The 12,606-nt window shown below is 35.3% G+C and overlaps 2 protein-coding genes across 5 annotated transcripts; one reads left to right on the top strand and one right to left on the bottom strand.

The window, feature by feature from the left end:
* The first annotated feature begins 290 nt into the window (after nt 1-290).
* Nucleotides 291-4,197, top strand: LOC140887637 (peptidyl-prolyl cis-trans isomerase FKBP16-4, chloroplastic). Of its 4 annotated transcripts, none has more exons than XM_073295030.1 (11): nt 291-489; nt 569-694; nt 1,686-1,741; nt 1,831-1,886; nt 2,270-2,327; nt 2,535-2,609; nt 2,857-2,946; nt 3,154-3,231; nt 3,353-3,393; nt 3,522-3,591; nt 4,080-4,197. In XM_073295030.1, the coding sequence occupies exons 1-10, from the start codon at nt 303-305 to the stop codon at nt 3,547-3,549; spliced, it is 795 nt and encodes a 264-aa protein (XP_073151131.1). In that variant the 5' UTR covers nt 291-302; the 3' UTR covers nt 3,550-3,591; nt 4,080-4,197. The 4 variants fall into 4 exon arrangements, with proteins under 4 accessions (XP_073151131.1, XP_073151130.1, XP_073151129.1 ...); XM_073295029.1 differs by lacking the exon at nt 4,080-4,197 and adding an exon at nt 3,664-3,778; XM_073295028.1 differs by lacking the exon at nt 4,080-4,197 and having other exon boundaries at nt 3,522-3,629.
* LOC140887636 (polyadenylate-binding protein 7) lies at nt 4,134-9,034 on the bottom strand. The gene is made up of 10 exons (XM_073295027.1): nt 8,688-9,034; nt 8,238-8,356; nt 7,864-8,057; nt 7,429-7,688; nt 7,242-7,348; nt 6,970-7,159; nt 5,759-6,048; nt 5,443-5,571; nt 4,480-4,662; nt 4,134-4,331 (listed from the first exon to the last, which is right to left on the bottom strand). Exons 1-10 carry the CDS (start codon nt 8,863-8,865, stop codon nt 4,134-4,136), a joined length of 1,848 nt encoding a protein of 615 aa, XP_073151128.1. The 5' UTR covers nt 8,866-9,034.
* Between the last annotated feature and the right edge of the window lie 3,572 nt (nt 9,035-12,606).

Below are 12,606 nucleotides of genomic sequence, written 5' to 3'. Positions count from 1 at the left end.
TATGTTATGAATTGAGATTAGCACCCGAGATTCCCACAAGTATTGACTGAGATTGCCAGCGGATATGCATGTTTATGTGTTGCATTTATATGTCATGATTTAATGTTATTCCATTTAATTTATATATAAATCAGCAGATTGTTTTTGCTATTCCATTTGAATTTAGATACAAGAAGGAAATGAAATTCATTAGAATTTTGTTGTTCCAAAACGGCAACAAATTTGAAAAAAAAAATGAATTTAAAATCTGTGGTATCAAATTCATAGCACAACATTAGCTCATTGTTTCTTGCAGTTTGCCCATGAAAGATAAATTGTGGCCAATATTGATTATGTTATCCCTTCTCTCATTCTATGCAATCAACTGTCGGCCTAACCGTCATCTTCCCTCTCCAACGGTCACTGCTGACAGCAAATTGAAACATGGAGCTCTCACTCCTCCACCATCCGCTCAAGCCCGCCGCCTTCTTCCACCACTCTTTGTCAGCCGCAGGTGCCATCTGCGTCAAAGTTTTCTTCTTCGCTGTTGGGATCGGATTATTTATATCTTGTGATTTCGACTGCGCAGGAAAAGGGCCCTCTCGCAGTAATGCATCATTCTTGAAATGCCGCTGCTTGCTTTCATCTGCGCCTGAAAATGTTGCTTTGCAGAGCGAGGGAAGGAGGGCTTTGATGGGCTGTCTCCTTGCAGCAGGTTAGCGCATCACATGAGGGCCTTTTTTTCATTTTTATTTTCGACTGTTGAATAGTTGCTTTCGGGTTTGTGAAAGATTCATACTTTTCGGAATCAAACGCTAAAAGTATCTCTGTTCTTCATCATTTGGTTTTGATTTATTTGCTATGTGCTCGGTTCCAAAAATGCTGACGCATCTATTGGGCTATGAAGATTAATGATTTACTTTTCGCTGCTTACATAAATCACTAAAGAACCATATCCATTTCACTGGAGTTTTGGACTTTTGAGTGTGAATTTTCTTGATGATTGGCAGCAAATTGTGGGATTCTGAGGATTTTTGTAGTGAAATACCAGATTTTGATCCACATTTTCCCTCACTATGACTTCCGCTGTTGCAAGGGAACAAGATGGTTCTTTATTACCTTATATTATCCTAACAAGCTTTCTTCTTTTCGACCTCCATCTCGGTTCAAGTAAATTTCATGTAACTTAAGAGCTTGAGCTTCACAAACTAGATTTTTTTTGCGTCAATATAGCTTGAGTTTGACTCTAAATACTCTTTAGAGTTTTGAAAAAGTTGTAAAATATGTAGTTTATGACAAAATAAAAAATTAAATAGTAATTTAAATCATGATAATTAAAAATAAATTTAATATTGAAAAAATTATTTATCATGATCTAGCATTAGATGAGTACTCAAACCTAAGGCATTAAAGATAGAGCTTGACTCGAGACCATGCTTCAGCTACTCGTGCTTTATTTGAGCTTGAGCAGATCCAAGCATGGCTCAAGCTATGGCCAAGCTACTTTTTAGCTAGAAACAGCTCAATTACTTTACAACCCTATTCATGGTTTTATGTTCTACATGAAAATGTTATAATCTCCTGGCTAAGAAGAATTTTATTGTATCATAGTTTGAACGGGCCGTTTCGAATCTACCATATCTGGTGAACTATCAATCTCCACCACGATTCACTAACAAGTTCCTACATTTGTTATATTTGATTAGCTGTTGGAGTTTCTATGTGTGAAACAGCTGGTGCTGCGAGCACGAGCAGAAGGGCTGTAAGATTTTTCTTGAGAACATTTAGCTTGATGAATGTACTCTGTAGAACCTGAATTTACGAACTCTGGTTTATATTTTGTTGATGCAGCTGAGAGGAGCCAAAATCCCTGAAAGCGACTTTACCAGCCTCCCAAATGGTCTAAAGTTAGCATCTAATAATAAGTGTCACCATCTTTACTTATATTTTTTTGTTTCTTCGCTTGGGCGACTTCAAGAATCTGAAAGTGAGCTGATATGCAATATTCAAATCTCTATACTGGGATTCAAATTCATCTGTGTATTACTTCTGATATTGCCTCTGTATTTGATCCTTTTTTTAATGTTACAACCGTGTGTGAGATTGTACTGTTTTCGTGACTGGTACCTGGAACCATGTCTGATTTTCAATGCCCGTGTTTCCATTTGAACAAGTGGAAACTCATGTTAAATTGAAGTGATAAATTATCATTTAGTGAATTTTTTTTATTATTATTATTTTGGAATGGCATTCGTGTTTGAATTTCTGATAGATAGATAGTACATTTTAGGTACTATGACTTGAAGATTGGCGGAGGACTTAAAGCTGTGAAGGGCTCTCGGGTTGCAGTATGGCTGTGGAACAGTTGTAAATTTAATATCTAACTATATTGCATTAAATATTTCTTACAAAATTTGTCTGGATTTGAAACATTCTTTCTACAGTAATAATTTATTTGCAACATGCATGCATGTTAGTGTAGACCCAGTTATAACTATGGTGAGACTATTGATATTCAAATAAACTATTTCAGACTACTGAATGCATTTTTTTAGGTTCACTACGTAGCCAAGTGGAAAGGCATCACGTTTATGACGAGTAGACAAGGTCTCGGCGTTGGTGGTGGAACGGTACGACTGAAGTGATTTTGTAATTTCGTCGTGTGTGTGTGACTCGCCTATGCTGTGAAATAAGTCGAGAATTTACCAAAAATAAATGAAGGGTTAGTTCTGCAGTATTTCTTGATGTTGGAATTTGCAGTCTTGGTAAGATAGAATCCAAATCTTGTTCTTTTTACGTAATTATGGAGTATGGAGTTATGGTACACAGAAATATAAATGCATTACTAATTTGTATTCCTATGTGATTTGGATATAGCCTTATGGATTCGATGTTGGCCAATCTGAGAGGGGGGCAGTTCTGAAAGGATTAGATTTAGGAGTGGAAGGCATGCGTGTGGGAGGCCAGGTGAGTTAATCTATGACATGCAGATTCCTTGGATTACTTACTGAAGAAAACAAATAAATCTGAATTTTTGTATTCTCATCAAGTACGAGTTGAAACTGTATTCAATGCTAAGCACGATCCACGCACGCTGTTGTCACACCTAAATTCCATTAGATTCACTGTACTTGGATCCTAGAAAATCTCCAACTAACACGAACATTTTTGCAGCGTTTGTTGATAGTACCTCCTGAGCTAGCTTATGGGAGCAAAGGGGTACAAGAAATCCCCCCCAATGCAACAATTGAGGCAAGAAGACAGTATTTTCATCTGATAAATCATGTTTTTCTGCTAGCTATACAGCATATATATATATATATATATACACGCCTCCTTGATTTATTCGAAATTCTTGATCTTCGGCTTGCAGCTTGATGTTGAACTATTAGCCATAAAGCAAAGTTCATTTGGGTATGTAATTGTCCACGAGGCCATTCTCCATTTTCATTCATCCTTAATTTCTCATTATTCGTATTTTGGATTCGTGTTTACTTGAGCAGCCAGTAAATATAGTTAGTTTCGTTACTTCTTTAATGCAGGTCTCCGGTTAAAATTGTTGAAGGATAGGTGTAACGTGTTTCTTTGTTGGTGATTGTTAAGGACGTGGAGGTCTGCAATTTCCTGCTGTAACTTGTAACTTTGTGATATTACTTTGAATTTTTTTTTAAACTTTGTATACAGGTCATAAACTTTGCCCAGTCGATTCCTGTCTTTCTATATCCAATGTTCTTCCATGCAAAGCTAAATTTCAATATATCTCTCAAATGAATTGAAGGCAACTTCATGTCTTATAATCATTTTTTTTGTTGAGAAATGTCTTATAATCATTGGTCCAACTTTAAGGTGATGTTGTGCTTTGATGGAATGATGATATATATGCAATTTACATGTAATCATGGCAATAGGAATATAGCAACAATATAGGAGGAGCATGTGCAAATGTTCTAAGTTTTATGCTACTGACCCTGAAATGTGAAATTCTACCGAATGTTCAGTTTCACCTGATAGTAACTCAGACTCTCAAACAATCTATCCTAAAGCTTTGTGTTCCTACAGCAGTTTTTTTTTATCAACTATCAAAAGTCTTGCTCATGCAGAGCTCAGGTTCAAGAATAATGGCTTTCATCCTATACCGTAATTCAGTATCATTATCAGCTTACAGCAACTTCAGCAGCAAAGTAGTTTGGGTGCATTGCATCTTGATTTGGCAATTTGGTCTTTGAGAGTTTAAGCACCTCGACTGCCTCTTCCACCTTAGCCGCCAACGATTCCGGTGATTCCAATAAAAGTAGTATTTCTGAGTTGTCCATCTCCAAAAGCATTCCAGTTATTTTTGCAGCTGAAGTAGGCTACAAAAAAGTGTACATTAACTTTTAAGTCCTAATAACTCGTGTTACCTTGAAACAAAACAGAGATATGGTATGGACATATTATAGAGCATAGGAAAACTGATCAGTGATAAAATAACGAAAGGAATAATGCGGTTAAAACTATCACCTTGAGCTGAACAATAAGTGGATAAAGGCGTTCTCCAAGCATCTGCTTCTGCTGTTCTGGAGGAGCCGCAGCTAGCAAACTGCTTAGCATATCTGACCCCACCACATCTGGTCCAGTAGCAATTAGAAGAGGCTGAACAGGAGGTGCCTTGTTCACCTCATGTGAAATTCCATTTGTAGTGCGCTGTAAAGAAGAAAATCAGTACGACTAAGGAAATAATGTTTCTTCTGATTTTTGAGTTACAACATATAGTGGCCATAGATTGTGAGTCCCTTCAGCAGCTTAAGATGATTAAAAACCAGAAAACAACTTGCATTCACTGCTTTGCATTATCTTTCCCCACTGAAATCCTCTTTGGGTGATGTTTCTACAGCAAGTATGAACACATTAAATCTACCTGCTTATGAGATTCACTTCTATCCATTCCTCTTGTCTCTTGCTTTATTGTTTAAGAAGATGCTTTATTTTAGTTAACATATGATTTTCTCTACTCGAGCTTTCAGTGGTGTACCATTTCAAATTTTTGACACCAATGCCTTGTACGTTGTGAAAGATTTAGGTAGTAACTTCGAGTTATACTCTTGCCCAATAAAATATCATTCAACATTTATTTGCAAGTTCAAACAAAGAAATGATACAGTTCTATCTCGCATTCCAAAGATCAGTGTTGGGTTTTCTTTGGGGTCATGTTGAACAGAAAAATATGGAAACTATTCTTTAAGTTAGATACTTGACCATTTTATGCTGTCACATATTCGATCTATGGTGTGAATACAGGATGTCTCAAACAGACCAATTTTGTTAGTGTGCAATTGTCAAGATACGGAAACAAGAAGCATTCATCATTATCTTCTGAAAAGAAGGAAATAACATGGCAATTAAAGTCGGCACAACCAATAAAGTGAAGTTAAATATAGGAAGTGGTCTTATATATCTGTACTGCAGATCACAAGTAAAATATACCTGCTGATTGCTTGAATCTTTGGGTGAAGTCACATAATGAGATGCAAATGTATGACCACCAACTTGTGGCATAGTATGCCCGTTCATTCTCCCTCTGTTCTGTCTGAGATATCTTGGATTATTAGGAACCTGTAATATATAATATATATAATATAATAAAAATGAAAAAAGAGATAGATATGAGATGATATTTGAATATAAGGATAACTATCTGTTCTCCACCGCTTGTAGAAAGCAGCATATTAACCAAGCACATAGTAATTGATAGATAAACCAGTTGTGACTAAGTTCTAAAGCTAGATGCAAAAAAACCGACCATGGGAACTGTAGATGGTGGAACAACAGGTCTAGAAGGATTTGCCCGAGTGTTGGGTCTCCACCCTGGCCTAATACCCATAGGCTGATACATCAGACCAGAACCTGCTGAAATTTGTGAGACAACACCAGGAGCTGGATAATAGAATGGAGCATATCCACCATGAATAACTGCAGATGGTCCTGTAAACCCTGCCATTCGTTGGGCATATTGTAGCTGTAACTGTGCTTGTCTTTCCTCTTTTCTCTGAGCAAGTGCAACATATAATGGCTTGCGACGCAACATAAATCCTGCAAATCATTAATAACCATGTACTTCAGGGAAAGGGTATGTTAAAAAATTGATAGTGAAAACATCTAAATAGAAATTTGGCATTCCTAGTTTCTACTGCGGGAAAGAACATTAATTCCACAAAATCAAGGTTCTATCCAAGGCAAGGTATGTGGAAGACAGAGTTATATGTCCTGGAATTACCAAAATAAATCCGATACATTGAAAATAGATGCGTCCGAGTAAACAAGTAAATTAACACAAGGATTCCTGAGCACATTTGAAGCTGCCTGCCAAATATCTGTGCACCTGACTTCCTACTAATACAGAAAATTACTCAAAGTCCTCGAAATTTAAGCACTGGCATGATGACTGAAAATAGAACCCATGCCAAGAGATGGCGGCACAAACAACTGTGATAAACAACAAGTACGCTCAAATCTAGTATGATTTACCCTGAGATTTTTTAATGTATTGAAAAAAAATTTGCATACCCAGGCATCCTAAAAGGACTGGACACTAGATACAGAGATGAATAAGACAAGATGACCGATGCCTGGGTTAATCTTTTTTTATCACAAAGATTTTTCAGGCAAAAAATATTACGTGCTACGTAAGGTGAACTCACATTTTTTGTCTACTAAAGTATTCTGTGCTACATAAGGTGAAACTCACTTTTTTAGGCTACTGAACTGTTGGACCGTGAAATCAATCTTCCCTAATAATAAGATTTGTTCATTTCTTGACACAAAACCATCTCATATTTTTCCTTTATGGTGATGGTGAAAACAAATGTAAAATTAGTTGCTGAAACATAAAATTAGAGTTTTAATAAGTAGAAGAAATTAAATACGCATGTATATCATGTGTTGTGAAGCAGTTAAAATGCCTAAGTAGAACCAGATTTACTATACCAATATAAGCTGCACAGTCATACTAACCATGAAACGAGATCACAGCTTTATTAGCCTCCTCTGGTGTGGAGAAGCAAACAAATCCAAATCCCTTGCTCATCCCCTTATCATCTCGCATAAGCTTCGCTGAAGTAATTGTACCGCATCGACTAAAATATTCCCTCAGCTCATCATCACTGACGCCATCATCAATATTCTTGACATACACATTGGAAGCCTGAAATCTTAATGTTAAAGGAAATTCATGCAGAAAAAAAATTAATAAATAGCCTTTACTTGCGGTTTAATTTCTTCCGAACCTGGTATTTCTGGATTTTCTCCTTACGTTTCTCCTCAAACTGACGGCGTAACATTTCTGCGCGTTCTGACTTTTTTTGTGCCCGAGCAACGTATATCACTTTCAATCCTACTCAATGCATAAAATTTGAAAGTTTCAAGAAAGAACAATACCATACATATCTTTCGGTAGTAAGTTCAGGAATTTACCAAGTTGTGATCCGTTTAAAGCTTCCACTGCACGTTTAGCATCATCCGGATTCTCAAAGTTGGCGAATCCAAAGCCTTTCGATGCCCCACTCTCATCTTTTGAAATAACAAAGCTTACAATTTTTCCATATTCAGAGAACTTGTCCTTGATGACATCTTCTGAGACATCTGTATCCAAATTCTTGATGTACAGATTTGTATACTTGGTTTCATGACTAGGGATAACTCGGTCAGCCTTCTTAACAAATTTAGCTACATACCTATGAAAGCAAAATTCTTCTGATTATGGAGGAAGAATTTGATGGCAGATGAATATAATAATAATAAGAAGAATAATAATAATATAATAATAATAATAATTTAATTTAAATTCATTTAAATTTAAAAAATCCAAAAGATGAGAATGAAGGGAGAATATTGCAGAATCATGCATACATCTGTTTGCCACCAATCATGGAGTCATTGAGTGACTCAATGGCGGCAGTTGCAGCATTTTCAGATTCCATCTGAACAAATCCATATCCTTTGCTCTTTCCATCATCAGATGTTACAACTTTACAGGACAACACATTACCAAACTTCTGAAACATTTCTTTAAGGTTCAAGCTGTCTATTGATTCACTCAAATTCTGCAGTAAAAGCACAAAATTAGATCGCTGTGCCAACAAGTGAATCATGAAACAAGATTGAAATAGCTCAGTTAACAAAGCATTATTTCAAACGCTCAAAATCAGATTGAACTGTGAGAAAAGATAGATATCTCTCAGTAAACCAACAAAAATTATTGAAAATCGAAAAATCTGACTTACCTTGACAAAGACATTTCCAATCCCACTTCTTCTTGCATCTGGATCACGATGTGACCACATGACTCTTACCACCTTCCCATTCAATGTGGAGTGATTTTTCACCTCAACAGCACGATTGGCTAACAAAGCACAAAAGTATTTTTATAAAATCTAGATGTCAAAAATACACCCCCCGTCATCACACTTTAAAACAAATCAGCTTACGACAAAAGTGAAAACACTTTGCATCAGATCGTTATTATCATCATCCAAGGGTATCATGGCAACACAAAACAAATCGAAGCACTTCGATCAGAGGTAAGCAGTCAAAATCAATGACAGCATTAACAAAAACCGAACCTAACCGAAATCACAAACACAGATTCGAAGAACCCAGACGGCGATCCGTTTCCAAAAGCACAAAGTGTAACAAAACACACGTAAAATGCACATAGATCAGAAAAACTATACCATCTTGAGGAGCGATGAAGTTGACGTAACCATAACAGAGGGAGCGACCAGTGGAGGAGTCCCTGCAGACACGAACCGATGCGAGGCTCTTGAACTCCGAGAAGGCATCGAAAAGAACCCCTTCCGTCACATCTGGATGCAAATCCCCGACGTAGAGAGAAACCGGTGCGACCGCCATTAATGCTCGCGGATAAGATGAGAAGTGAACAAGTAGCGAAAGGAAAAGAGGAGGAAAAGGGCGTTATGGAAAGAAGAATTTTGTTAGCCAGATGAGGAAAATGGCGATTAGGATAGAAATTTAGGGGAAAATCGGAGAGAAAAAGTGTGAGAGAGTGGCCAAGGGATGGATTCTGCATGAACGCGGGAGTTTTGTGGCGTTTCGCAGCCAAGAGAAAACAAACAAAAAATACCAGAATTGGTATGCTGAAGACGAGATTTCGCCACGCTCCACTCACCCGCGTCGTTTCACTCTCTCTCCAGTAATTTTTTTTCTCTTTTTAATGACTAATACTAATATAATAATAATAATAATAATAATAATAATAATAATATGTTTCACTCTCTCTCCAGTATTTTTTTTTTCTCTTTTTAATGACTAATAATAATAATAATAATAATAATAATAATAATAAGTTTCACTCTCTCTCCAGTATTTTTTTTTCTCTTTTTAATGACTAATAATAATAATAATAAATCATAGAGGTATATGTATTTGTTATATTGATTGATTGGCACCTGCAAATTGCGATGTGTGTTACATAAAAAAAATAATAGATATATTTGATTGATCGATTCTGATGAAGCTAATTCCGTATATTGCCGATAAGATTATTAATATGCCTTTTTTTTTAAAGGATGTAATATGCTTTAAATTTAACAAATTAATATATGTAATCATCATAATATTTTGCCTGTATTAAACAATCAAAACTAATAATGGTATATTGTTAATTAGAATATAGATATATATTTTTAATAATATTATTATTATTAAGAAAATTCGGATTAAAATATCAAAGGTATTCTAGCAATAACACATAAAATCTTTAGTAAAGATTTTTTTTATAATTTCATAAATTAAATTTAACGAAAATCTAATTCAAATATATCAAAATAAATCGAATAAAACTCATGATTCGATATATGATCGTTTGTAGTTAGTTTACTAACCTCTCTTCCGAAGATAATAGCGATACGATGGTCCGACGCCAATCATGAATGGAAAGGAGTCAATTTTCACAATCCAAATGCTAAATAAATGTGATATAATTATTCTTGCATAAATTAATGAGATTGAAGCACGGTCCTCTCAATGCTTTCTCATGGGTGTATATCGGATGATGTAAAAACAATGGAAGTTGTGAAGGTTATTTTATTGAGGAAATAACCTATCCCTCCAAGAAATTCAAATAAATCATTTGAATGACTTGGGTGGAGTCATTATTTATTATATTTCTCAATCGCACATGAGTACTAGACTTATTCCATAGATAGATAATCATATATCACCAACTTCACCCAAGCAAATGGATCGTATGACCAACGAGCATATATATATTAAATCAGAGCTCATATTCATACCCCTGTTAGGATATATAGCAGCTCATTTCAAAGTATTTATGAGAAAATCTACTCGTTATAACTTATACCTCATATTTATTTTATTACACTAATCAACGTATCTCTTGTCTCATACAAAATAATAAGAGCATACATGATTCAAAATATTTATCTATATTCATGTATTCACAATTATGCTCTAACAACTATGTTAAACATAATTAGCCAACTTGTGAATATAAAATGAGTGTCAAAATAAATCTTATTTTTCAACGGTTATCTTTCAATCTCTATTTTAGTTGCTTTCTTAAACATGTACCACATTATTTAACCATTCATAGTTATTGGTATCATGCTAAAGTATCATGCTCAAAATAAAATTAAATGAACAGTTGAAAGTTTTAAGGGTATAAAATTAGGTTTGTATATAAACCTATGGATCTCACACAATGAGTTGGGACTCAACTATTCATTATCCAAATGGTCACTACAGCACACATGGTATGAAACACGTGCTACGATGTGATTCTTTCTCCTTTTGGAAGCGTGCGTCATATATATATAATATTCACATCGTACAGATCTTAGTTCAAGTGTCTCAACACTTAACTTGAGCTTTCACCTTGTTTATCCCCCAACATAAACACAAACACCATTGTCTAGAAGACTGCTAAAGGCCATAAATTGATCTATTCAATTTACATACTTTATTTTCTTGGCTTTTAACAACAAAACCTACTGGTTGTTTTATGTATATTTCTTCCTCAAGGTCTTCATTGAGAAAAGCAGTCTTAACATCAATTTGATATAATTCTAAACCCTCTTGTTGAGTATAACTCTTTGCCACTAGTCGAGCCTTATACCATCTATTGCTCCATCAACCTTTCGCTTAATTTTGAGAACCCAATTGTTCCCAATAGCTTTACGACCATGTAAAATTTCAGCTAGTTCCTAAACATTGTTTGATTTCATTGAATCCATTTCTTCTTCCATTGCATTCATCCATTTGTCCTTCGAATGACATGATAGAGTCTCATCTATGTTTTTAGGCTCTTATTCATCAACTGAAGATATGATATATGTGTGCCCCTCAATCTCATAATGACTTTAAGCATGCATTTCCTATTATGAATCAACATGATCAAGATTTCTCCCACTGTGATCAAACAACAACTCATCCACTTGAAATTTTGATGAATCATTTGACAACAACCTGTTAACTGAATCAGATAACTCAAATAAATGTTCATTCCCCTTTAATTAACCTCTTTTAGGAAAGTCGTTCTCCAGAAATTTTACATTTCATGATTCAATCTCAGTAATGCTTCCATCATCTTGTTCATCGATGAACACGTAAACTCAAAGTCTTCAATTTCAATGTTTTATAAATATTGAACTGATCGTGTATCATCATTCTCGTAACTATGAGGCATTGGATTCTAAGTATGTCTCTTGGTATAAAACTCAATCATGCCTTTTAATAAGAATATAAAAACGTTGTCTTAGTGTGGTGTTCAGAAGAAAGCAAAAAAAAAAAAAAAAAAAAAAAAAAAAAAAACCCCCCCCACTAAGAACCATACGTGTTGAGGCTTAACAAAAAAAGGTCTTCTGATGTAAGGCCTTGAAATTAATTATTTTGGAATTAATGGAATTTATTATTATTATTAGAATTTAATTGAATTCAAGGGAATTAATTGAGCCGGGATTTAATTGATTTAATTTGGAGTTTCAGGGACCGGATTGCAATTTAGCCTGTTGACTAGTCAATGGGGAGTAGATATTATTTTGACTTGACTTATATCTATTCTATCATCACTCCTCTCCTTCCCCCTACTCCCACACGCCAACCGAGACCGAGAGAAAGCCATGGATGATTCTCCAAGCTTTTCTTTCTTTTGATTCGCACGATCCGACCGTCAGATTTTCGTTTCGAGTTGAGATTCACGATCATCGCAACGAGGGCGTCGTTTTGACGTAAGTTTTGCTACGATCCATGAACTTTGATTTTTGCCGGGTTGTCAAAATTTGATGATTTTCGAGTATGTTGTTCTTGAGCTAGCATAGACCGTGTATTCGAAGTCGGTTCGGAAAAAGAACGAAGTTTGGATTTTTGGTGAATTTTCTTTGGGAATTTCGAAAATGGGGTTTTTGTATATTGTTGGATTTGGTTGTTCTCGATGATTTGGAGGATGATATGAGTTTTTTGTAGTGTTGATGATGGTTTATTGATTTTGATTTGATCAGATAATAGCCGTTATGCCGTCGGTTTTGAGTTTTTGGATTATCGATTGAATTTTTTTGAATTAACCGAGTTGGGATGAGTTGAATGCCGAGATTTAATCTTTTCAATTCTTCTTTT

The sequence above is a fragment of the Henckelia pumila genome, chromosome 3 (assembly GCF_033568475.1).
Source record: "Henckelia pumila isolate YLH828 chromosome 3, ASM3356847v2, whole genome shotgun sequence".
Classification (NCBI taxonomy): domain Eukaryota; kingdom Viridiplantae; phylum Streptophyta; class Magnoliopsida; order Lamiales; family Gesneriaceae; genus Henckelia; species Henckelia pumila.
The sequence above is the reverse complement of the archived record's forward strand: the minus strand, read 5'-3'. Positions and strand labels throughout refer to the sequence as shown.

Bases quoted from the DNA above. Each gene is read 5' to 3' on its own strand.
- LOC140887637 (XM_073295030.1), top strand. From the start codon at position 303: ATGAAAGATAAATTGTGGCCAATATTGATTATGTTATCCCTTCTCTCA. The intron at 1,887-2,269 runs GTTAGCATCTAA...AGTACATTTTAG, and splicing joins AGCCTCCCAAATGGTCTAAA to GTACTATGACTTGAAGATTG. The intron at 3,232-3,352 runs GCAAGAAGACAG...TTCGGCTTGCAG, and splicing joins CCCCCAATGCAACAATTGAG to CTTGATGTTGAACTATTAGC.
- LOC140887636 (XM_073295027.1), bottom strand. From the start codon at position 8,865: ATGGCGGTCGCACCGGTTTCTCTCTACGTCGGGGATTTGCATCCAGAT. The intron at 7,689-7,863 runs GTATGCATGATT...TTGCTTTCATAG, and splicing joins ATGATTGGTGGCAAACAGAT to GTATGTAGCTAAATTTGTTA. The intron at 5,572-5,758 runs GTCGGTTTTTTT...TATATATTACAG, and splicing joins CACCATCTACAGTTCCCATG to GTTCCTAATAATCCAAGATA.